Source organism: Scleropages formosus, chromosome 13, assembly GCF_900964775.1.
Source record: "Scleropages formosus chromosome 13, fSclFor1.1, whole genome shotgun sequence".
NCBI lineage: Eukaryota > Metazoa > Chordata > Actinopteri > Osteoglossiformes > Osteoglossidae > Scleropages > Scleropages formosus.
The window spans coordinates 1,354,495-1,378,484 of NC_041818.1; the positions used below are offsets into that span (position 1 = coordinate 1,354,495).

At 45.0% G+C, this 23,990-nt stretch overlaps 2 protein-coding genes across 4 annotated transcripts; one reads left to right on the forward strand and one right to left on the reverse strand.

Moving 5' to 3' along the window:
* Positions 1-239: 239 nt before the first annotated feature.
* On the reverse strand, positions 240-8,628 carry faf2 (Fas associated factor family member 2). The gene is made up of 11 exons (XM_018741136.2): positions 8,528-8,628; positions 7,857-7,925; positions 6,892-7,026; positions 6,393-6,469; positions 3,926-4,064; positions 3,488-3,573; positions 3,296-3,387; positions 2,960-3,137; positions 2,102-2,273; positions 1,364-1,507; positions 240-1,283 (listed from the first exon to the last, which is right to left on the reverse strand). Exons 1-11 carry the CDS (start codon positions 8,588-8,590, stop codon positions 1,101-1,103), a joined length of 1,338 nt encoding a protein of 445 aa, XP_018596652.1. The 5' UTR covers positions 8,591-8,628; the 3' UTR covers positions 240-1,100.
* A 6,833-nt stretch (positions 8,629-15,461) lies between these two features.
* Positions 15,462-23,892, forward strand: cltb (clathrin, light chain B). Of its 3 annotated transcripts, XM_018747518.2 has the most exons (8): positions 15,462-15,582; positions 15,667-15,886; positions 16,528-16,583; positions 17,389-17,506; positions 17,912-18,023; positions 19,445-19,465; positions 19,629-19,682; positions 22,260-23,892. In XM_018747518.2, the coding sequence occupies exons 2-8, from the start codon at positions 15,709-15,711 to the stop codon at positions 22,429-22,431; spliced, it is 711 nt and encodes a 236-aa protein (XP_018603034.1). In that variant the 5' UTR covers positions 15,462-15,582; positions 15,667-15,708; the 3' UTR covers positions 22,432-23,892. The 3 variants fall into 3 exon arrangements, with proteins under 3 accessions (XP_018603034.1, XP_018603123.1, XP_018603201.1); XM_018747607.2 differs by lacking the exon at positions 19,629-19,682; XM_018747685.2 differs by lacking the exons at positions 19,445-19,465; positions 19,629-19,682.
* The last annotated feature ends 98 nt before the right edge of the window (positions 23,893-23,990 follow it).

The following is a 23,990-nucleotide window of genomic DNA, read 5'->3' on the forward strand; positions in this document are numbered from 1 at the left end:
CACTTAATGTGGGATCTGCTGATGACAAGATTTACCGCAAGCCGGGGGGGGGGGGTAGTAGGCCAGCATGAAACACTGGAATTGCACTCAATACACAGTGAAGGTCAGCATTCAGAGCAGTAACAAGGGGGCAGATGTGCAGCCTGAGGGCATTTTGTGGGCCCACGGTGATGTTCAAGTTGATTGACCTCTTTGAAAAGGCTGACTGCCACAGTCTGTAGGGAGGAAGTGAGACAACACCAGTTTCTAGCACTGTATTTCTGTTGTGTTAAATAGAACATTGGTTGTGTACACCCTCTTGAGCCCCGCAGTGATTCGGAAATAAATAAGCTTACGCCAGAGCAGAGTTTTTACTGGATACTGTGTAACATTTTCTCTGAAACATGAGGAGGGGCGCGCCTGGGACACAGCGCTAAAGACGTGACCAATTAATCCTGTTCACGTTACACGTGGAACACTGAAGGTTTCTGTTCGGCTGCAGGACCATCAACAATCATGCTCTGCCTCATCTCACTTTTACCTTAATGTTTGCTGACTCATTGGCGCTGGTTTCCAAATATTACGCATTAAAACTGACTAGTTGTCTCTGGAAACATCTGTAAACAAAGCTCCAGAGTTAAAAGATGTTAATTTAAATAAAAAGTTTTAATTTATGGCTGGGAAACAAAGTTAACATAACCAGCCCATTCTGCAATTAGAAGGGCAAATGAGGCATCTATGAATTACCACAGGCACGCTATAGGCAAACTCGTACTATGCTATATAGGCAAAAACCACATGCGGAAGCCGTGGCCTTATTTTAAAAAACATTAATGAACAAGTGCAGGCAGTTCTGTGTCCAATGAGCATTAAACCCTCCTTTGGTCTTCATAACAAACATGTACAGTGAAGTGGTGGTGGTGTTAGCGACAGGAAGATACGGTCCACGTCCTCAATTCTTCAGTGTGGGGGCTGCGTGTGGCCAGTGCCACGCTGCTTGTCCTGTCTGCGGGGTTGGGGCGGGGGAGAGGGGCTTGTCACACTACGGTACGGTTAACGTCACTGATCCCTTGTGCAAAACTCAACGAAACACAGGAGAAGGGTAATTCTCTGTCTGCACGTTAATCGTCCGTGAGGTCCTGGACAAAGAGGACCTCGGAGCGGCTGAGTCCCGCCTCCTGCAGCGTTGGTGGGTTCGGCTGCTCCTCCGTTGGCAGGCACGGCAGGACGCGGCGTGGGAAGTTTGTGACAATCTGAAACTTCTCGGGGGTCTCCTTCAGCGAGAACAGGAAGTCGTGTATCACCTGTCCAAAGATGACAGGAAAGAGAGTGAGCAGGGGCAGAGCACCCACAGGCTCTTCACTGACGGGACCTTTTTCCTTACCGTCAGGGACTGAGTGAAGAGGAAGCGCCTCTCTACACGCGAGTCATTTGGAAGTTTGAACACTATTTTTACACTGTCCGGGTCGTCCACTGCTGGCTCCTGGGGAAGACACTCCGACTTGCGCTCCTTCTCCTCCTGCAGCGTCTACGACACATAACAGCATCTGTAACTCTCACTCTCGCACACGCTGATTCCCGAAAGCAGCCGGTAAACACCAGCGTTCCTACAGTGGGTTTTTACTTCACGTTCACCCTTGTAACCGAGCCCATGTAGACATGTACAGGTGGCCCCCGACTTACGATTTTTTTGACGATCGTGAGCTGGCGATAGACATTCAGTAGAAACCTTACTTCTAATTTTGATTTTTTTTCCCCGGGCAAGCGATATGTGGTGCAATACTCTCTCACGATCTGCATCTGACATATTTTCAACTTCCTATGGGTTTCGTGGAACGTAACCCCATTCTAAGTCGGGGATCACCTGTAGTTGCACAGGTGGAAACGTACTGATGCGATAAACTCAATTAAGGCAGTTTCTTTGCCCTGGAGCCTTTCTCCCAAGTCTGCTTCCTTTCATACGACAACCATACTGCTTCATTTTAACTACATTTCACACCTGGACACACACTCGTTTTTGTCTTTCTAATGCACTCCTCCACTGGACACACGAGAGATGAAACACACCTGTCCTTGTGGACAACCCAATGCACACAGTGGAAGAGCCCCCTGAGCAGCTCACCCTTCGCCGTCTCTCTTCAGCTAGGATGCTCTGGCGAGCCATCTCCTCCTGGTGGCGCCGCTGCTCCTGCTCCTCCCGCTTCTTCCTGTCCTTCTCCTGGTCAGCCCGTAAGGAAGCCATGTAAGCTTCGTCCTGCTGCTGCCGCAGCACCTGCGTTTGGTTCCTCTCCTCCCTGCCCCAAACACACACGCACACACAGTGTTACACACCACTAATGCCACAACATGGGAAATCTGTTCTGTTCATATTCACACACAAAGTAAATCACGCCTGTCAAAGGAAATACGTTTAGAAACATGACAGCTGAGGAAGTTACCCAAGTTCTCCTTGTTCCGTAAACTGAACAAAGTACAGCAAAAAAATCAAAACGCAAGTGAAAATGTCAGCAAAGCAGCAAATGAAATCCTTCACGTTTAATTTGATCTTCATGTGCAGCCACAGGCGCCGAGCACTGTTTTGTGATCAACACTGCAGCGTCATGGGAAAGGACACACAACCATCTAGAGCATTTCCAGTCATGTTTCCTGATAGTAAAAGCCACTTGCTTTGTATTGCCTGCATTTTTACTGAATACAGTGCAGTAGCATAAAGCTGTTGCTCCAGCTGAAAATCCTGCCCTGCACAAAAACTACATTTACACAGTTATTCAGCTGACACTTCTCTCCAAAGCCACTTCCACTATTATTTACCTATTTATACAGCGGGGTGATTTTACTGTGCTAATTCAAAAAAGTACTTCTCTCAAGGGTACTACAGCAGGAGGCAGGATTCAAAACTGGGTCCTTCAACTGAAATTAACTATTACATATAATTTTCCATACATAAAAACGTGAGCAAGGTATTTCAGAGATATTTTACCTTTCCAACCTTTCAGACATCAGATATGTCTGGTTAGCCTCCATGATGAATGTGAGTTGGTTGATGAGGTCCTCTGGCTGGATGACTCCCTCTAACCTCCCAACCACAGTCATTTTCCTGTCCTTCAGCATGATCATGGCAAGGAACGGGTATGTGTTCTCTCGCAATGCCTGCGACACTGAAACACAGCGTTTCACAAGTCATACACAAATATATACACAGCTGGAATAAAACCATTCCTGTACAAGCATCTTTAAAAAAAAAAAAAAAAAAAATTGTAGACATCATGCATTAACACTTCTGAGGTTTAGTAGGGAAGAGCAGGGCAGAGGATACCTCTGTATCCTTCTGGTTTGTTGGAAGAACAAGCCCACAGGAGCATTCTACCGTTGATGAAGTTCACAACCTCTTCTGAGCACAACGTATTGCTGAATGGAAAAGCAAGGAGACGTGGTGAGGCCCGGGCCCAAAACACTCAGTACTGGAGAGAAGAGAGCGAGGTGCCCCGATACCATCATTGGGCCCTACCGGCAGAACTCGTCTGTGTCCTGGTGATCGTCTCCATGAAGATATACTAACAGAAAACGCAGCTCACGCTTTGCATCATTCAGTGCCTAGAAGCCAGAGGGAGAAAAACACTGACAAAGTGGCGGAGTGATGGCACCGCTCACTGTATGGATGTCCAGTGTGCACAGAGTGCCCCACTGAGTAACAGTACAGTATATGGTGTCAGTCAGAATACAGAAGTGGCCTTTCCTAGTTACAGAGGCTACACACATCATACTCCCTGGAAGGATCTACAGTGAGCACTGTGGTGATACTGTATGGCATGACCCCCCCCCCCCACACACACATTCGAGTGGCAAGAAAAAAGGGAGCAGGGAGTGGCCTACAGTGATATGTCCCACCTCATTCTACCAGCCAAATGTACCTGTGACACACGAGGAAGAAGAGGAAAACACCAACCTGGCTATATGTTCCCTGGTAAAACACTGGATGCGATCGGCCATATCTTTCCTCAAAGGTGTGAATGAAAGACATCACATCGCCGACTGGATCTGTGACACGACCACGAGGATCTGGCCTTATGAATCTTAGTGCAAACCTTTGAGGGGAGGATGTTTAGCAGAATTCATAAACAATGAGTCAATATTTGCACGGATTCTTTTACCTGAAGCAAAGTGTAGAAGTCTTAAACATCATATTAAATTCCAAACTTAAAAACTTGTTTAGATGTTTACATATAATTTTGGACCATTTCAAAATTCTAAATTAGTCTGGGACATCTGACTTTTGTGAAAGGCACGTTTACAAAGTTTCACAGGAACATGATGATCTGCCAGCCACAACTGGATTCATTTTACAGTTTGACAGGAATATCAATCACCATCCACACCAGCACCAAGAACCAAGGGCTTTTTGCTGAAACTGGCTGCAGTTCTTTAAAAAAAAAAAAAAAAAAAAAAACTGCTCATAAATGTGTCTCTATGTGAGGTATACTGCAGGCCACTGCATTTCAGTGAATCCAATTGTTCCATCTAAACAAAGGGTGTATTGTGAGGTAACAAGCTGTTCACACCCAGTTCTGGGCTCTTACACACATCCACAAACAGCTCCACAGATCTGTCAGGTTGAGGATCACTTTATGAGTTAGAAGTTGTAAAATGTGTTCATATTGTACACTTGGAATGTCATCTTTGCTTTAAACATTGAATAATGAGTGAATAGTTATGATCTAAACTCATTCAATGCATTTGTATCAGTTCATACCTTTTTTTTGCCACTGATTCTGAGTATGTATGTATGTATGCTGTAACAGTAAAGCTGTACCCTTCCAGCAGACATCAGTTAAGAATGCCTGTTGCAAATAGTTTGAGTCTTTCGCACGTGAAGGCAATTTTTAACGCTGCCTGTTCATAGAGCAACTTGATGAATAATTAGACCATCCACAGTAGCATGAAGACAAATATGTTGTAAGCACTTCATCGTTCACTGAAAGCATAGTCTTCTTTCGATTGCGCTGTTACACTAACTCCTTGTGTCGCACAGTCAAGTTACACATACACTACCAGTCAAAAGTTTGGATGCACCTACACATAGAAGGGTCTCTATTTTTACAATTTCCTACATTTGGGGACAGTACTGAAGACACTACAACTGCAAAATAACACACATGGAATTATTCAGTGGCAAAAAAAATCTGTTATAGACAGAAGTAGCCACCCTTTATCTTGACAGCTGTGTACACTCTTGACATTCTCTCAACCAGCTTTATGAGGAGCAATCCGGAGTGCTTCAACAGTCTGGAAGGAGTTCACATCTACACTGAGCACTCTGACGGCTTTTCCTTACTCTGCAGGCCAATTCATCCAAAACCAACTCAAACGAGTTCAAGTTTGTTGACATTTTCCAACTCCAAATTGTACTGAAGTTCTATATTTAAACTAGTTTTGAAGATAAATGTTTTCATTTGAAATTTTTCTTTTGGACAGAAACTGATACATAACAACCGCACCATTAATATTTGTCTTCGAAAAAAATAAGAATTAAAGCATAAAACTTCCAATCAAAATGTGAAAATCATGAAAAACACATTCTATCAAATGTGTCCAAACTTGACTGACTGGTACTGTACATGGCCTGAAGCAGACAAACACTACACATACTTACTTTAATTCATATATTTTTTGCTGTTAATTACAAAAATAACAAAATTAAGTCATCTTTATCTGAGGTTTCTACAGAATCTACATTACGTAGCTTTTACTGATTGTAACTATTAAGAAACCTGGTTACAGTCCCAATTACATTCATAGGTCAAGCAACCAGTGTAATCGGTTTTCCATTTTAAGGGTATAAGCCTGTCAAAAGTGAAATGCTGCTCAGATGAGCTGAAGTTATACGACACTATGAGGAAACACTGCAGACTAACAACACTACTCAAATGTTTTATAATGTATGTTTTATAACATCAATGTGCAGTCCTTCGATCATCAAATACTATCATGGCATTAATAAGCACCCAAAAATGTATCAAAAGATGTGACAGCCTTAAAAGTCATACTAATGATACATTAAAAAATACAGCATATCATAAGGCGACGCATGTCAACTCCCAACTATGGGCATGATTGAATTGTGACGGCTAGCTCTCGTATCTCAACCTGTCAACTTTGGTAAATTTACAGAAGTATCTTACGAATAAGAAAACAGATGTTTCCTGGTGCTTCTGCTCCACCTAAAATTTCCATGAATAGTGCATTTAAGGGAAGCTGTCCTTATTAGCACAAATATGGCAAAGTTGTGACACTTTGATAAAATACATCAAACAATAAATGTGACAACAGTATTTATAAACTAGTTTCAGACAGTGCTGGCAAAAAACATTATCAGTCTACAGAACAAGTCAAAAACCATTATCAGAGTAAATTACCTGAATATATCCAGTAGTGTGTAATACGTAATTCTGAAAGGGAGCATTATTAAATAGTAACTCCATCCTAGCAAGCCCTGAAAGGAGACAAAAGTACAGTTAAAATACCATAGTGGAAACCTATATTATCCCTGTATAACTGAAGGAATTAGACAAACTTACAGCAAAGAGATGCAATCATACAACTGACAGTGTCTTTTGAACATTATATTTTTCAGATGTTTAGGTTTGAAAGATCACAAAGTTTGTGAGAAAAAGTATTTCTTACCACCAAGAAAGAGATATTTATATTAGTATGTTGTCAGCTAAACGAAAAATTTAAATGTGCTGCTAAGTATTTACTAAGAGCAGTACTTCGTAAAGCAAATGAAGAGCTGTTGAAACAAATAATGGAAATGGAGCCCGTTTGTTATCCAGTAGTCAGACAGACAGAGACTGTGTGACTAAACATTATCGAAAACGGCAAAGTGAGACAAAGGATGGAATTTACTTCACTTACCCTAGGCTGTGGCCTTGACACTATATAGCTGTATACTCTATGGTCTGCTGTATTGACCTGTAAAGGTCTGGAGGAGGGAGGGTTGAACACACTAGGGACACCTTCTTGTTCATTTAGTCTGTCCTGTACAGCTGCCTGCAACACAAATTATCCAGCGTGTCAAAACAGAAAGCGCCACAGGGATGATGGAGGATTCATAAGAACATCTAAGTGGGTTTAGCAGCAACATGTTTAACCCCCTTCTGCTTAAAGAGAAAAGACGGGGGGGGGGACTAGCTAAGATTCAAATTAAACTGTCACACTGAGCCCTTCTGTAATGAATGTTCAAGTTACAATTTCTCAAAAACAAACATTTTTTTTTGTTTCATTTCCACTTTCTTCACTTGTCGATTTTCTTTTTTCTGTGGCACAACAAACATTTGCATTTCTACATCTAATCGTTACTTTGCAGTTAAGAGCACCCAACACAGTGGGAGTGCGAGAACAGATTAGTTCACCTCCCTTCCAGTGTTTAGAGCTTGTGCCTGGTGTTTGAATGTTGTCATCAATAACAAGATAAACATTTGGAATTTTCATTGTGATGAAACAAGCCCTATTTGCTATTGTTATTTGTTACAGCTGTATGTGGAACTTTTAGAGAAGCTTCCCATCAAAGAAATCTCTATTGTTACAGGTTTAGTAACTGGATGAGCTGTTTCAAATCCTGAGTGAGTGACTAAAGACAACAACAGGAGCCGCAAGCAGCCACACGCTGTAAGTTCAGGAAAGATGATAAAAGTCCTGACATTCACTGGTGTCCTGTTACATGCTCGTGTTTCCAGGACAAGCTCTGAACACGGAGAGCACTCATACTATAAAGCTTTTACTGACTCACTGTGCTGTACAAACAAACAGATGATTGTGGCAAGTGTGAAAGCTCCAGTGGACACAGTGTGTGTTTGCACCTCTGTTCTGTGCCTTCTCACCTCAATATTCCAGTTGTGTTGTTCTAATGTCCGCCGACACTGGTCCATTGACTCTAGGCCTGTCAAGTCCTGTTGGGGAACAAGCACAGAAACACAGCAACTAGTTTGGAAGAAGCTCGTGCGAACGCCGGGGGCCTGATCTGATGCATAGCAGGACTGAAGTTATGGATCAATTCAATTATATTCCCAAACAAAACAGCGGTTTCCACCACCACAGTGGAAATAACACACCTAAAAAACCACTAGCCTAGGATGAATCGTGAAGGAGAAATTCATCTAAGAAAGTATAAGAGCTATTCGTTCGCACAGAGACCCAAGCAGCGATCTATCTCTCGCTCTCTCTCTCACACACACACACACACACACTCTCTCTCTCACTACCCGTCGCCCGGACCAACGCGACACTGTCAGGGCGACTGCCGCTGCGCTGCCTGCTCCGGTCGGCCGAGCACGGTACGCGAAGGTTACCCTCCACCTCCTGCTTAGGAAGACGCCGCACACGGCCGTTAGCACAACGGCTAGCTGCACCACTGTCGTGCTAGCTCCCACGCCACGGCGCGAGCGCTGCCTTCGAGCGTGTTCCCCCGTTCGACAGAAATTTTCCCTTTTGACATATTCTCTCAGCGCGCGACACAAACCAATATGTCTGACGAGCTACAAACATCGATTACCTGAAACTGCAGGAGTTTCTCGGTCTGCGTTTGAGATAATTCCTGCTCCTCAGGCGCCGCCATCTTGCCCAGACGAGGCCTCTGACAGAACGCACCGGAAGCGGCCGGATGTGACGTTTCACTAGGCGGCATGGTGACATGGGAAATTTCACTGCCGAAGAGTCTCTTGTGGCCAAGGGTGTTTGGTCAGTGTCCATGGTTTTAACAAACCTGGAGTAAACAATATTCAAACAAGCAAAGGTCAAGCATCTAGTAGCCTACTTGCTGTAACCTTTTCATTGATGGGTCCAGTCCAGTTAATGATCCCTCATGCCTTTAACAATGTATTGCAAGCATTTCACAAATATGAGAGAGAGACAATGAGGACCATATAATTAACCTTATTTTTTTATTAACCAGGTGTTACATACATAAGTGTAAATTTAGTCATTCAAAGCATTTTTTTTCTTCTGTTAATAAAAGAAATTAAACATTACAAGAAGACTATTCTAATTTCTAAAAACTCCAAAGCAGTGACAAATGTACTTCAATTGACATCTTACACCATTTCTAATGAATAAGATGTTTTTTTCCCATATATTAATGTATTTATTTTTCTTTTTATGTATTTACTTCTCTTTTCTCTTTGTTATAATCCCTCTAGTATTTGTTGATGATTGTAATATCTAGATCTGTTTCCTTGTTCTATTCATGATCGTAATTTTTGGAATTGGTCATTTTTTGAGTAAAGTTTTTAAAAAAACTGTAAAATAAATAAATGAATGAAAAGAGGCCCCATGCCCCTCTCAGCCATGTGAAATGGGTATTGTACTGGTTGGACCTTTGCACACTGAGGTCATGGGTTCAAACACCTCCTCCAACAGTACCCTTGACTAAGGTCCTTATCTTGCTGTATAAATGAATAAATCAGTGTAACTGGGTTTAGAGACATTTCTTTACATCTTTTTAAGGAAGAACACAATACAAAAAAGAGTATATACATACACCCACACCATTTGTCCCAAGCGGGGCTGCAGCAAACAGGAGCCTAACCCGACAACACAGGGCGCAAGGCTGGAGGGGGAGGGGACACACCTAGGATGGGACATCAGTCCATCCCAAGGCAACCCAAGCAGGACGCAAACCCCAGACCCGCCAGAGAGGAGGACGTGGCCAAACCCGCTGCACCACCCTATCCCCGCACACAAAAAAAGTACACATATCAAAAGCATTGTCAGGTGTACATATTGCAGTATAAATACACAGTATGATGAAGATTTTACAAAGCAAACAAGGATGAAGTTTGTATCGCTTTCATGTTTTTATATTTTGAAATAGTCTGGAAGGAGGCCTTCACGTCTACCTGTTAAATGTTCAAACACAAGACTCTCCCATGACCGTTTTACTTTGTGTACATAACAACGTGTCAGTAAAATACCTCAGACAATTATAAACTGTACTTTTGCATTATTTTCAATGAGGTTAGTTTATCCATGCTTTAGAAAAAAAGTGTCAGGTCAGTAATTTTAGCAAACATGATCTAAACAAGGTTCAGCTGGTGGTGTAATGGTTAGGGCTTGTTGCTTTTAGACCGAAAGGTTCCAGGTTCTAATTCTACCTCCAACTGTAGTTCATCATTGGCATCCAACAGTCTAGAAAGATCATGGAATTGCGCCTTGGTTTTGTCCACTTCACGGTGGTTTGCATCGCCGGCCATGACTGTGAAGGCCCAAACAAGAATGACAGTCCTTGCCGCAGTTGCAACAGATGTGCTGGGTGCTGTTCATATGTTCCACTTGAAGCCTGACCTTCCTGCGTCTTCGCCTCTCCTCAGCCTGTAGTCGCAGCTTTTGTTCGCCACGTCCCAGACCTTGATGAAGTTCCCGCCTCCAGCTGCAACGATCAGTTGCCAGCTCCTCCCAGCCGTTCACATTAATGTCAAGCTCTCTCAAATCCTTTTTGCACACATCCTTGAAGCGCAAATGGGGCCGTCCGGTTGGACGTACACCAAAGGCAAGTTCCCCATACAGGATGTCTTTCGGGATCCTTCCATCATCCATCCGACAGACGTGCCCTAGCCACCGTAGCCTGTGTTGCCTGAGGATGGTCTGCATGCTTGGCAATCCAGCCTGATTAAGGACATCACCATTAGTAACTTTGTCCTTCCACGAGATCTGGAGGATGCGTCTGAGACAACGCAGGTGGAATGTGTTCAATCTTTTCTCCTGGTGGGCATACAAAGTCCATGTTTCACTTCCGTAGAGCAGAACTCCAAGAACGCAAGCGCAGTAAACTTTGATCTTAGTACGCCTGGAGAGCATGACATTCATCCACACTCTCCTGCTGAGACTGGACAGAGTCATGGCGGCTTTTCCTATTCTTTTATTGAGCTCAGGCTCCAGTGACATGGTATCTGTGATGGTCGACCCAAGGTAATTGAATGCGTGAGCGACCTCAAGAGTGTAGTTGTCGATGGAGATTGATGGAGGTTGAGGGGTACTTTGTCCCATAACATTGGTTTTCTCCAAGCTTATTTTGAGACTGAAGGCCTCAACTGTGCGAGAGAAGCAATCCATTTGCCGCTGAAGCTCTTCCTGTGTGTGTGACACCAGAGCAGCGTCATCAGCAAACAGCATATCACGGATGAAAACCTTTCATACCTTCAACCGGGCCTTAAGCCTTGCGAGGTTAAACAGGTTCCCGTCACTTCAGGTGTGTAGGTAAACCCCCTCTGTGGAATTTCCGAAGGCTTGCTTCAGCAGCACTGCGAAGAAGATCCCAAAAAGAGTTGGAGCGAGCACGCATCCCTGCTTGACACCACTTTTGATGCTAAAAGCGTCAGACGTTGATCCATTGAAACGGACTGTGCCCTGCATATCAGCATGGAAGGATTGAATCAGCTTAAGCAGCTTAGGCGGACAGCCGATTTTGCCGAGAACCCGGAAAAGCCCACTTCTGCTGATGGTATCATACGCCTTGGTCAGATCGATGAAAACGACGTACAAGGGTTTCCTTTGCTCTCTACTCTTTTCCTGCAGCTGCCTCAAGGAGAAGATCATATCAACGGTTGATCGTCCGTCATGGAAGCCGCATTGTGATTCCGGGTAGATCCGCTCGGCAATTTTTTGAAGCCTTCTGAGGACAACTTGAGCAAAGAGTTTCCGAGTAACACTGAGGAGTGAGATACCACGGTAGTTGTTACAGTCACTTCGGTCTCCCTTGTTCTTGTAGAGAGTTACAATCGTGGCATTTCGCATATCCTGTGGTACCACACCTTCTTCCCAGCACTGACACAGTAACTCATGGAGAGGTTGCAGAAGAGTATCTCTCGCACACTCGATGACTTCTGGCGGTATGCCGTTCTGTCCTGGAGCTTTACCAGCAACTGGGTGGTTGATGGCGTTCTTGAGTTCCTCCACCGTGGGCAGGTCATCCAGCTCACTCATGAGTGGCAACTGTTCAATGGCTTCAAGAGCGGTGTCTGACACTGTGATCTCGAGGTCATACAGTTCGGAGAAATATTCCAGCCAGCGCTTCATCTGTTTGGTTTTGTCGGTTATAATATCACCTGACTTGGACTTCAGAGGAGCTGTCTTATTCTGCCTGGGACCGATAGCTTGCTTGATGCCATCATACATCTCCCGGAGATGACTGAAGCTGGCATGGATCTGACTCTTGTTACACAAGTTGAGTCAGTAGTCGTTCGCACACTGCCTGGCTGTTCGCTGAACTTCTGCTCTGGCTGCTCTCAGCGCTTGCTTAGTGTTCTCGCAGGGTGATCGTTTGTGTTCCAGAAAGGCGGAACATTTCTTCTCAACGGCTGGAATCATCACGTCAAAGTACTCCTCAAACCAATCGTTCACTTTCCTAGATTTCCTCCCGAAAACTGCCAAGGCCGTGTCATGAATTGTGTCCCTTAGGTGATCCCACTTCGAGGTGACGCTTTCTGTAACGCATCTGGTGGATAGCGTTTTCTCAAGGCAGTCACGGAATATCTTTGCCATCTCTACATGCAGTGCCTTGTTTCCATCGATGCGGGGCTTCCCATAGGGTTTCGAATGATGTAACTGCTTGGGCATCAGCTTAACTTTTGAACACACAAGCGAGTGATGCATATCGCAGTCAGCGCTCTGGAAGCTGCGTGTAAAGAAGACATTGTTCAAGTTTGCACGCCTAGTGATCACCAAGTCCAGTTGGTGCCAGTGCTTCGAGCGTGGATGTCTCCAGGAAACCCTGTGCTGTGGTTTTGTGTTGAAGAAGGTGTTAGTAATGCACAGGTTGTGATATGTGCATAGTTCCAGAAGGTGCTGTCCGTTTTCATTCATTTTTCCCACACCGAAATAGCCTAAGCATGAGGGCCAAGAATCCCGATTAGCTCCTACTCTTGCATTAAAATCACCCAGAAGGTATACTTGCTTATTTGCAGATATGCGTTCCAGGACGGCATGGAGATCGTCGTAAAACCGGTCTTTTGTTTCGGGCGAAGCACTGAGGGTTGGTGCATAGGTGCTAACTAGGTGAGCACAGCCAGCACAGCTTTGTAGCTTGATGCAAAGTATTCGTTCTGATCCATCCGGACATAGTTCCACCAGATGCAAGAGACCGTTTCTGATAGCGAAACCCACCCCGTGTTCTCTTGGTTCACCGTCTGATTTTCCTTGCCAGAGAAATGTGTAGTCAGCCTCCATAAGGGATCCTGACGCAGCTAGCCTTGTCTCTTGTAGTGCGGCAACGTCAACACGAACCCTCTTCAGTTCATTGTTGATTACGGCAGTCTTCCGTGCGTCACTCACATTTTGTAGATTATCAGTCAGGCCAGTTAGCATAGACCGTACATTCCAACAGGCAAGCCTAAAGACCTCCCTGTTTTTCTTGGTTATCTTTTTGCCTGGTGCTTTAATTTCAGTCCACTTGTCGGGTTGAAAGCCTTAAGCCCCACGCACCCAGAGAGGCAGGTGAACTGTGGCGGGACAGCACCTTATTGGCCGGAGGCTGCCCAGCTTGAGACGGGCGGTAGCTGTCCAGTGAGACGTGATGATCTCTCCCACCGTCGGAGACAATCCCTGGTGTTCATTCTCTACGCCAATCGAGTAAGAACTTATAACCGGTATCTATTATCTCCTGTGTTGTTTCGTTGGAGTGACCTCTCCAAGGCGCAAACCTGGGCAATGATTTCGGGGGTCCTGAGATGCCCAGTGATCAGAACCCCCCCGCCGCCCTCCCTCGGCCAAGTTGGCATGTTCCAAAGGAGAGCAATGCAATACATTTGATGCCAGTCTGACTGCAGGAGCTGCCGGTAGGGTGTCAAGGACATCCATCCGCCTTCGGGGCTCCACTCTGGATTTTTTGTCTGGGTTTACTCCCATAGCATACTGAGACCGCCTTCTTGACCGTTGGACCTTTCGTGGGTCTCATCCGCTCAGTCCGCTGAAATCCATCTTCACATGCTTGGGTGAAGATCCCCTAACTCACCGAGGGTTTGAGGCCCATCGGCTACCCTCACCTGGTTTAGCCGGCCTGTCGAAGCCGTTTCCCGGGGTGTGGCCACTGTCGCATGCAAACAGCTTACGGGGAGCAACAGGTGAGAGCCGAGCATCAGGTGGGGACCAAAGGTAGACGAACCGCCCTGAAGAGGGTGCGACATGTTCTTCCACCTGAGGTGCTACCCCTCCCTGATACCCCATACACACCAACTGTAGTACCCCTGAGCAAAGTACTTACCCTAAACTGCTCCAGTAAAATTACCTAGCTAAACAAATGGATAAATAACTGTAACTTACTTTGGAGGAAAATACTAGTTAAATGATTGATTTCCAATGGATCCAAATGAGTTGGGCTAGGAAAACAATGGGGCTGAAGGAACATAGAGTACAGCCTTTGAATCACCACCCTCCGTGAACTATGTTTTCCCAAACCCACTTGGGACTGCTTAGTGGGAGTATATGCAGTGTTAACAGAAAGAAAAAAGACTATAATGTCTCATTTCCTTATTCATTTAGCAGATGCTTGTTTCCCAAGCGACATACATCTTGGAGAAAAACACAGAAAGGTCTTTACATCAGCAGAACAAAAGATTTGGATGCAGACATTCCACCATATGAACATTCATGTTGTTGTATGAAAAACAGCCATTTAAAACACTCTGAATCAGAGTCTGATTTACTGGCTAGTGGATTTTGTATTTTATAACACACACACACACACACACACACACACACACACACATCTTCAGAACTGCTTGTCCCATACGTTGTCGCAGGGAACCGGAGCCTACCCAGTAACACAGGGCGTAAGGCCGGAGGGGGAGGGGACACACCCAGGACGGGACGCCAGTCCGTCGCAAGGCACCCCAAGTGGGACTCGAACCCCAGACCCACCGGAAAGCAGGACTGTGGTCCAACCCACTGCGCCACCACACCCCTCGGTATTTTATAACATAATATTAAATTCATTCATTGTTATAACCGCTCTGTCGTCAGGTCAGGGCTGCGGTGATCTAGAGCCTAGTCTAAGGGATAAGGTATGAGGCACAGTGCACTCTGGACGGGATACCAGTCCAACACAAGGGCACTCACACACAAACCAAAGCACATGAAACACGTCTTTGGACTGGGGAGGGAAATCAGCATGAATTCACTGTCATGTAATTCCCAGAGAAAGGGGGTGCGGTGGCGCAGTGGGTTGGACCGCAGTCCTCCTCTTCGGTGGGTCTGGGGTTCAAGTCCCGCTTGGGGTGCCTTGCGACGGACTGGCGTCCCGTCCTGGGTGTGTCCCCTCCCCCTCCGGCCTTACGCCCTGTGTTACCGGGTAGGCTCCGGTTCCCCGTGACCCCGTATGGGACAAGCGGTTCTGAAAATGTGTGTGTGTGTGTGTGTGTGTGTAATTCCCAGAGACGCAGTAACACTGCTGCGCCGAGAACTACATCCGGGTACCTCGTCATCTGTCAGCACCGCGCAGTCGCAGTGTCAGACACGGGTCCTCGAGACTGACACGTACGGCGGAACAGCGAACGAGCATCGTAGCGTAGCGTCGAAGTCCCGTGACAAGTGAGCGCGCCCGAGAATCGGAAGTAACTGGTGAGCAGAGAATCGGCGAGGCCCGTTCGTTACTCGAGCGCATCGACATACCCAGCACCAGAACAGTGTTTCTCTCTTCGACAGCTCGACTGGGTGGCTCTGCCTGTGGGGGCGCATCATTGCAACATGGCAGACGACTTCGCCTTTTTCTCTTCATCCGACAACGGAGCGCCGGCCGTTGAGGAGGACCCCGCCGCTGCGTTCCTAGCGCAACAGGAGAGCGAGATCGCGGGCATCGAGAACGACGACGGGTTCGGGATACTGGAGGAGGCCGGACAGCCGCCGCCGCAGTCCAGCTGCGCCGGTGGGTACAGAGCAGGGTAAAATACCGTGTTGTGCGTGTAAACAACGCTGGCCGCGGGCTGGGGGGGCAACTGTGTTTGTCTAAGTCGGGCGAGCGGTGGTGAGTTGGAGGAACACAATACAACATACCCCATTCATTCCGAATTCCTCAGTGTGACGGAGCAGCCAGGCTTGCGCACGGCCACGGTGTGTCTGTGTGTCTGTCTGTCTGTGTGTGTGTGTGAGAGAGAGAGAGAGAGAGATGATCATTCATGATGTTAAGCTGGTGGAATGAAGAGGAACGAGGTTTCACCCACTACTGTTCCACAGCCATGTCAATGATGAAAGGTTCTGTTTGTGTTTGAAGGCAGTCATTATTTTTGACTGCATTCCCTATGTATGTAAGTAGTACTGTAGTTTACCATGGAAATGTATATGATTGAACTACAACCTTTTTGACTGGTTGTCTTGTTTGATCATTATGCCATGGTTTTAGTGACAAGTAGCACAACAAGGGCTTTTGATTTGAAGCTACAGTACTTATACATATAGTATCTAAACAATAGAGCTCTTTGTAAGATAGTGCACTACAGTAGTTACTGTTCTTTTGAGCAATGTGCCATTTGTGTGGAGTGTTTAACCATTTTCCAACGTGTGTTGTAGATGAATTTGGGGGAGGGACTACGGTCACTACCACAATGAACGGAGACATATTCCAGGTGAGCACTCATACTTTGGCCACTTCTTTCATGTGATTTGCAAAGGAAAAGTATCCATGAAAAACAGATTCATCAGCAGTAATTCATATAGTTTCATGAGCGGTATTTAGTTTTCATGAATCTGGGACATGTGTTGAAGGTTAAGTACAGAATCCCGTACGCTGCAGTTGCCTTTTTTCCTAGTCTTGTTTCTACTCAATGTTTTTATTGCAGTGTACTTGCTCAACCAGGGTCACTATATAACTTGTATACAGTATTTTTCATTACATATTTATATTTACTTAGCATACGCTTTTCTCCAAAGCGACCTCCAATGAACTCTATGTAGTGTTATCAGCCCACACACCTTATTTACCAACGTGACTTACACTGCTAGATACACTACTTACACTGGATCACTCATCCATTCATATTTCTTTAACCTTTGTTCCTTAGTGATTGATTGTATTACCGGTACTGTATGTTTTCTCTGTTTTGTATTTGTGCTGTAATGGTGCATCGAATCGTACAGGAACGTAACATGTGACTCACTAGTACGCTCCTTAAACACTCCCTTCCTTAAGAGCGTGTAGGCGTGTGGGACTGACAGGTGTGTCAGTGTCACCCGGGTATTCTGTCTCCTCCGCTCAGGTCTGATCATGACGTGTGTGAGAGAGAGAGGGAGATTCTTTTTACATTTCTAATGTTACCCTTGCTGGGTGGATTCATTCGACATGTGGCAGCGCTTTATCACAAAGGTGCCTCATCATTTACACCTGTGTCACATGAAGTTACTGTGCTTATGCTGAAGTGATGGTTGCCGCAGGAGTCAAATGGACCAACCGACGGCTACGCTGCCATTGCTCGAGTCGACCAGCAGCGACAGGAGCCCGAGAGTCTGCGCAAGTGGAGGGAGGAGCAGAAGGCGCGGCTCGAGCAGCTCGGTACGGCCCCTGGTGCTGGTTTCGGAGCGGAAGTCCCGCCTAGTTCTGCGCACAGCTCGTCTCATCTGTTGTGCTTTGCCGAAGTAGTGTAGCTCTCCAGATGCGCAAGGTGTTGGGGTGGGTGGGGGTCAACCAGCTACTGCGGGCTGCACATGTTGAAATACCCTGAACAGAGGAGTGGATGGGTACCAGCGCTGTAATGAAGAGTGCGATCAACACAGTTAATTTGTAGACACAATTTATCTGGTTGTTTGAGCGCTGGAGGTGCTGGAAAGGTTCTTTGTCTCTGTGTGTGGATGGGAAACTTGTGTGTCGCTTCATGGCAGCTCTTGGTGGCTGAGCCATGCATACGTGTGGCTCGCACTAACAGCAGTGTGTGTGCTGTCTGTCCACCTGCGCACACAGACTCCGCCTCCAGGGCCGCAGAGGAGGAGTGGAAGGAGAAGGCAAGGAAGGAGCTGGAGGACTGGCACATGCACCAGGCGGAGCAGATGGAGAAGAACAGGGCCAACAACAGGTAATGTGCTTGACCCTGCGGTGCTGCACACAGCTCCGCTTTCAGCAGTCTGCTGTTGCACAGGAACCTCGAGTTGAGTTGGAAAAATGCGCACAACACATCTGTTTCTTGAGAGATGGCAGTAGCACAGTTCCGATGTGCGATGTGTGTAGAGAGAGTCACTAAGTTGCTCCCGAGCCTCTCCTGGAAGCACAGGATGCTGGGCTAAGTAGGGTAAACCTTGGAGGGGACTCCAGCCCATCAGAGGACATGGACAGAAACGTTACGGAAGAAATTTAAAGAAAGTGTTACTTGTATTGTGTCATACATGATGGAAATGGCTGTACTGTATCACTTTCACTCCATTGTTGCTTAAGTCAGTCTAAATTAAACTAAGTAAATACATATTTTTATTTAGCAGACACTTTTCTCCAAAGTGACCTCCAATGAACTCTAGCAGTGTTACCAAACCACACACCTTATTCACTATGGTGACTTACTCTGCTAAATACACTACTTACAATGGGTCACTCATCCATACATCAGTGGAACACACACTCTCTGTGTCACTCACACACTATGGGTGAACCTGAACAGCATGTCTTTGGACAGTGGGAGGAAACCCACGCAAACACGGGGAGAACATGCAAACTCCACACAGACTGAGCTGGGATTGAACTAACGTCCTCTCGCACCACTCGGGCGCTGTGAGACGGTAGTGCTACTCACTGTGCCGCATATATACTACACTGTGCACACGTTTGCACATATATGGAAAGGCCTAATCCAGTCACGAGTAAAAGTCTATTGTTTTGACAAGTATAAATTTGAAACTTGTTTTTAAAGTACTTACATTGAATAGTTGTACTGTAGCAGTTTATTTGTTTAGGGAAGTGGAATGAAGAATAGTTTGTCATTTGACATCACATTAGAAAGTGTCACAGGCTTGCCACAGAATGTTTTTTAAGAATGTTTTGTTTTTAAGAACCGTATGAATCCAGAGTGTGTTTGGTATGCAACTGTAAGGCGATGGGACAGGATGTAACGCAGCGTGACGCCTGTGTGTGTTGGAACGCTAGTGGAGGCTCCCTCTAAACCTAGACAGAAATGTGTGGGAACCCAAGATGCAGCCAGTATCGGCTTGAGACACTTCATCCTCCCAAAAGTTTCTGAAACGTTGTGTGTGTACGCTGCATTGTGCATCAACACACTTCTCTCTCACTCATATTGACCGTTTTATGCTGTGTGTGATGCTGAAGACTCCGCATTGACATGTTAGCTATTAATGGTCCTGTGCCTTACTGCCCTGTGTAGACAGTGAGCCAGTGCTGAAGGACAGAGGAAAGTGTGTGTGTGTGTGTGTGTGTGTGTGTGTGTGTGTGTGTGTGTGGGGGGGGGGGCTTTGCTCTACTAATACAACCTTCTCTTGTGTTTTTCAGCAGACTCTCCCCAAGTCTGACACGGTATCTTTTTGCCATTATAAACGTGTTGACTGTCTGTGACTGTGACTCTTGCCATGCCTCCCTGTGTCTGCTGCTTGTGTGACACTGACCTTTTTTCTCTCTGTCCCTTCTTGTCTCTGCCTCTGGCTCTGCGTGTGTCCGGACTAATCCGCATGCGCGCTAGGATTGCAGATCAGGCTTTCTACGAGCAGCCCCACGCTGATGCAATAGGCTTTGTGTATGTTGGATCCTCTTCCTTCTAGCCTTTTCTTAACACCATTTTACTTTTTTCCCCTTCTGTAGAGAAATAAGGTGTGTGTGTGTGTGTGTGTGTGTGTGTGTGTGTGTCCCAATATCTTCTAAAATGTTCCCATTTGATATATATATATATATATATATATATATATATATATATGCATATACAATGTAAAAAAATATTTTTCTTACTGGTTTTTTAAATTATGAATACAGTGCAGTTCAATAAGGGAAGTCTCATTACACAGTACATTTGGGGAATTTTTTAGAAATTCCCCTTCAAACAAAATATTGGCTAAATAAAGAATGTGAGTACTTTAAGTGGACTCTAAGTGTTGTACAGCTTTTTAGAATAGCAGGAGTCTTATTTTCCTGCTAGATTTTGCTACTGTGCTACAGCTACTGTATAGTGGAGGACAGGAAAGTTGATTATAGGCCACGATAAGTTAAATTTTATTTCAGAGTTTAATTGTGGACTCGCTCCTAATTGCTTTGCTCTCTTCAGGAGCACTGCTGCTGTCCTGGTTTTAAATGTATTCCTAGTGGCGGCATAGTGTCTCTGCAAATACTAAGTGCATTTCAGAGAATGGCAGTACAGCACAGTCTTTCTTCTCATTTATATTGTAATTCTAATTGTCATTTACAATTAGCTTCACTTCATTTATAATTTGCTGTCTCATTTAGTGGAAGTCCTGTGGATGAGTTTCTGTGCTTACCATGCACATCCGTGTGGTCGTCAGCTTGCATGCATCACTGTGAAATATTGCCATCACTTATGATTGTATAAGGTGAATCTTTTATGACTGTAGTGGTGTTAAATCCTCCCACGTCATGTAGTCATTGCAATGCAGTTTGTTCATGTCACTTTGTGTCCCCCCGCCATTGTGCGAGGCATCCACAGCATCTTCACGTGTTCTATGAACCTTTCCCGCGAAGAGGCATGTCACCCACTGAGCTCTCTGCATATGGCTGTTTGTCTAATCATTTCTGAAATATGTCATTAGCTGTATTTCATCTGAATTTATATCCCATTTTCTTGCTTATAAGAGATGACCATAATGCATACGAAGGTTTATAGTAGCATAGTTTTGTTTGGAAGGGGACACATTTGAACATGTTACGAAGGACTGACAATATACACATAGGTAATCGGTTAGGTTGTTACACCCACACATTGCAAAAGGACATACTGTATAGAATGGGGAAAATGTCACATTTAAATGGTGCTGAAAAGCTTGTTTTCAAAAATGTACAAGGGTGCATTATTTCAGAGTGATGGTGTGTACCTTGCATTAACAGCTGCTTTTGTGTTTGAATAGCAAATTTACATAAAATCAGCTGGAGGATGTGCACACTGACTCGTCCATTTTAATGTGTAGTGCTGTAGATTTCTGGTTGGCATTTAACCATTTAGCATGTTTAATGTTTCCAATATTCCAAATGTACTCAGTTGCATATTTGAAACGAGACCTGTTTTTACTGTTAATTTATTTTGGCAGTATAATTGCTGCAGTCATCCTCAGCGTGCTACATGGATAGTGTAACTAATGAAATGTATGTACTGGGCTTGTTTAAGTAATATTTTTGCATGGCAAAGCCTAGACTATTGAGTTTGTCATGCTTAGAGCAACTTTTTTCTTTAAAAAAGAAGAAAAAAACTAATGGAAATGTTCCTTCATTCAAGGCTTGACTTAACTGGAGACGCTGATTTATTCCATGTCTCAAAGTGTCATCGGTTCATTCCTCTAACTTAGTTTTATCTAACAGGCCTAGATAAATAATGACTCCAATACAATCTCTGCTCCCACCATAACAAATATACTAGAATAATAATGAACACATGTAATGCATGAGAATTCTGTGCATTAAAAAACACGTCTGAATAACTGTCATGTTAAAGTAGCACCACTGTTAAAACAATCGTACATTGTGCACTTTTTCGCACTGCTTTTCCATTTGGGGGAAAGAAAGAGAGGTTGTACTAGAGCTGGTTGGAACAGTGGCCACATTTTCTGTGTTTAGTTTTATCTTTACAGGTGTAATTTGTTTTTGGTGGCTTTGCAGTACAAGTGATGCACAGTGCATAATATTTGACAAGGGTAGCGAAGAGGAGCCGGGGCAGGTCGCTTCAGGCAGGGTGCTCACAAGCCCCATGGTGCCCGCATTACTGCCTTTGTCTGACATATGATGGGTCGCCTCCCAGTGCTTTATTGGTCTTATTGTTTTATTTGATTGATTCTTATTTTGTTCCAAAATATCTTAGCATTACTATAAATGATTTTGGTAACAATTTTCATGAGTTAGTCAACATTTTTCACTCCTTTATTTTCAAGGAAAGGCTGATGGATGAGCTGCACGTTACTCAGAAGATGAATGTCAGTACTGAAATATCAGTTCCGTGATATTTATTGGGTAGGAAACTAGGAGTTTTTTTATTGTTTTTTGAACACATTTACAGACACTGTATGCTTTAGCAGTAGGCAGCTGCGTAGTATGGTGGTTGTGTGTGTGGGAACTGCCGCTCTCACTTGTCTAAAATGCCCTTTCTTGCTTCTCGAAGGGCTTCTGAAGAGGCCTTCCGGAAGGAGTGTGATGAAGACACGCCTGGGTCCGAGTGGGAGAGGGTGGCGCGGCTCTGCGACTTCAACCCGAAGACCAACAAGCAATCAAAAGACGTGTCTCGCATGCGCTCTGTGCTCATCTCACTGAAACAGATGCCCCTTATCCGCTAGGGCATGACCTCCCCCCCCCCCCCAAAAAAAAAGAAAAACAGTGGCGTAGCAGCGCTCAGTCGTTTTGCTCATTACTCTCTTTTTAACCACGTTCAGATTTCGGTTCCTTTTGCCTACAGATGCAAGATCATCAGTGCTCCTGTCTGGGGGTAGCAGCCATGTCTCAGCAGTTCTCCTCCACACAGTTCAGCCACCTCACCAGGTACTTTGTCACCCTGTGCATTGGAAGGGCAAGGCTTTTAAAATGTATACAAATGCCATGTTTTTGCAGCTCAACGTTAAAAAAAAAAAAAAAAAATCCAATGAAATACTGAACAGAACTGTTTGGCCCCTTTCTGCCAGCCACTGACGGAGGGGTGATGTGCTGCATCTCTAGATGTCCTTCGGTTGCTCTAAGTACCATTATTTGTTGATCTCCAGTTCCCCTGATGTTGCTTGCAGCATCGAGCCTTGTGTTTTGTCTGATTGTTTGGTTCGCCCTTTTCTTGAGCAGCCCGCCATCTAGCATGTGCAGTTTGCTGCTTTAAAGAAGTGGCGCTGCCCATGTACCAAAGCACTTGCCTTCTCTAGATTTGCCTTCAAGTACTCGTGCGAAAAGTTGTTTTAAAATTGCAGCTGCTGATCTTTCCTTTTCGTAACAATGTTTGTTTTCTGATTGGCTTGCTGCTCAAAGGCCACAGCCTGCCTTGTATTTCACCTGTCCCCAGGTGATGATGCTTCTGTATGCCACAGCACTTAAAACGTTGAAATGCTATTCATCCCCTTTTGTATGACATTAAGTACAATGTGATTGAAATGTCCAGATAACAGAAAAAGTGAACATGCACGAAGTGATGAACACTGATGGGATGTTGTAGGATAAGGGGTCACGTAGGTTTATTGAAAAACTCCACATGCCCAACGAGCATTTTGTGTGCTGCATCGCATTCTGAACGTGCAGTGAAAACACACCATAAGGACAATGTCGTCCTATAGCCAGTTGGAGCATCCGTGGGAAATGCAGTACTAAGAGTACGAAATTGCATTTTATTCCAAGTCTTACCATGGTAGTTTGCTTCAGATGCAGCAATCGTTGCATTGACACAGCAGTGACACCATGCTTTTGGACACGCTTAGAGCCTCATTATGTATGACACTCGTCATAGTTGATCCTAGGAAATCCTGTAATGTTCCATTATATGCTTTAGGCTCCCATGATCATACCGATAATCAACTGATTGATAATCCATCTTCCGGGCACTGTGCCGTTGTGAGGGAACTGTTTCCTAGAGCCCATTGGCTTTTTTTGTACTGTAGTAATGAGATACTGTAAGGGGCTACAGGGTGTCAGGTGACCTGTTTATGCGCACCAGTGTATGCGTTGATTGTATCTGGTGGCCTTTCTGAACATCATAATGCCCAAAGAGCCTCCTTAGCCCCTGGACAAAAGTTATCCTCCCCCCTCCCCCGCGCTTTCACTCAAAGGACATCAATTAGACTAGACTAGACTTGCCAATGAGATAATGAAGGAGGTGAGGACAACAGACAACAGGAGGGTTTTGCCTGACTTCATGTAGAGC

Bases quoted from the DNA above. Each gene is read 5' to 3' on its own strand.
- faf2 (XM_018741136.2), bottom strand. From the start codon at position 8,590: ATGGCGGCGCCTGAGGAGCAGGAATTATCTCAAACGCAGACCGAGAAA. The intron at 3,574-3,925 runs GTTGGTGTTTTC...TCTGGCTTCTAG, and splicing joins ACCAGGGAACATATAGCCAG to GCACTGAATGATGCAAAGCG. The intron at 2,274-2,959 runs GTAAAATATCTC...TGTTTGGGGCAG, and splicing joins ATGTCTGAAAGGTTGGAAAG to GGAGGAGAGGAACCAAACGC.
- cltb (XM_018747518.2), top strand. From the start codon at position 15,709: ATGGCAGACGACTTCGCCTTTTTCTCTTCATCCGACAACGGAGCGCCG. The intron at 16,584-17,388 runs GTGAGCACTCAT...TGGTTGCCGCAG, and splicing joins TGAACGGAGACATATTCCAG to GAGTCAAATGGACCAACCGA. The intron at 19,466-19,628 runs GTATCTTTTTGC...CATGCGCGCTAG, and splicing joins CTCTCCCCAAGTCTGACACG to GATTGCAGATCAGGCTTTCT.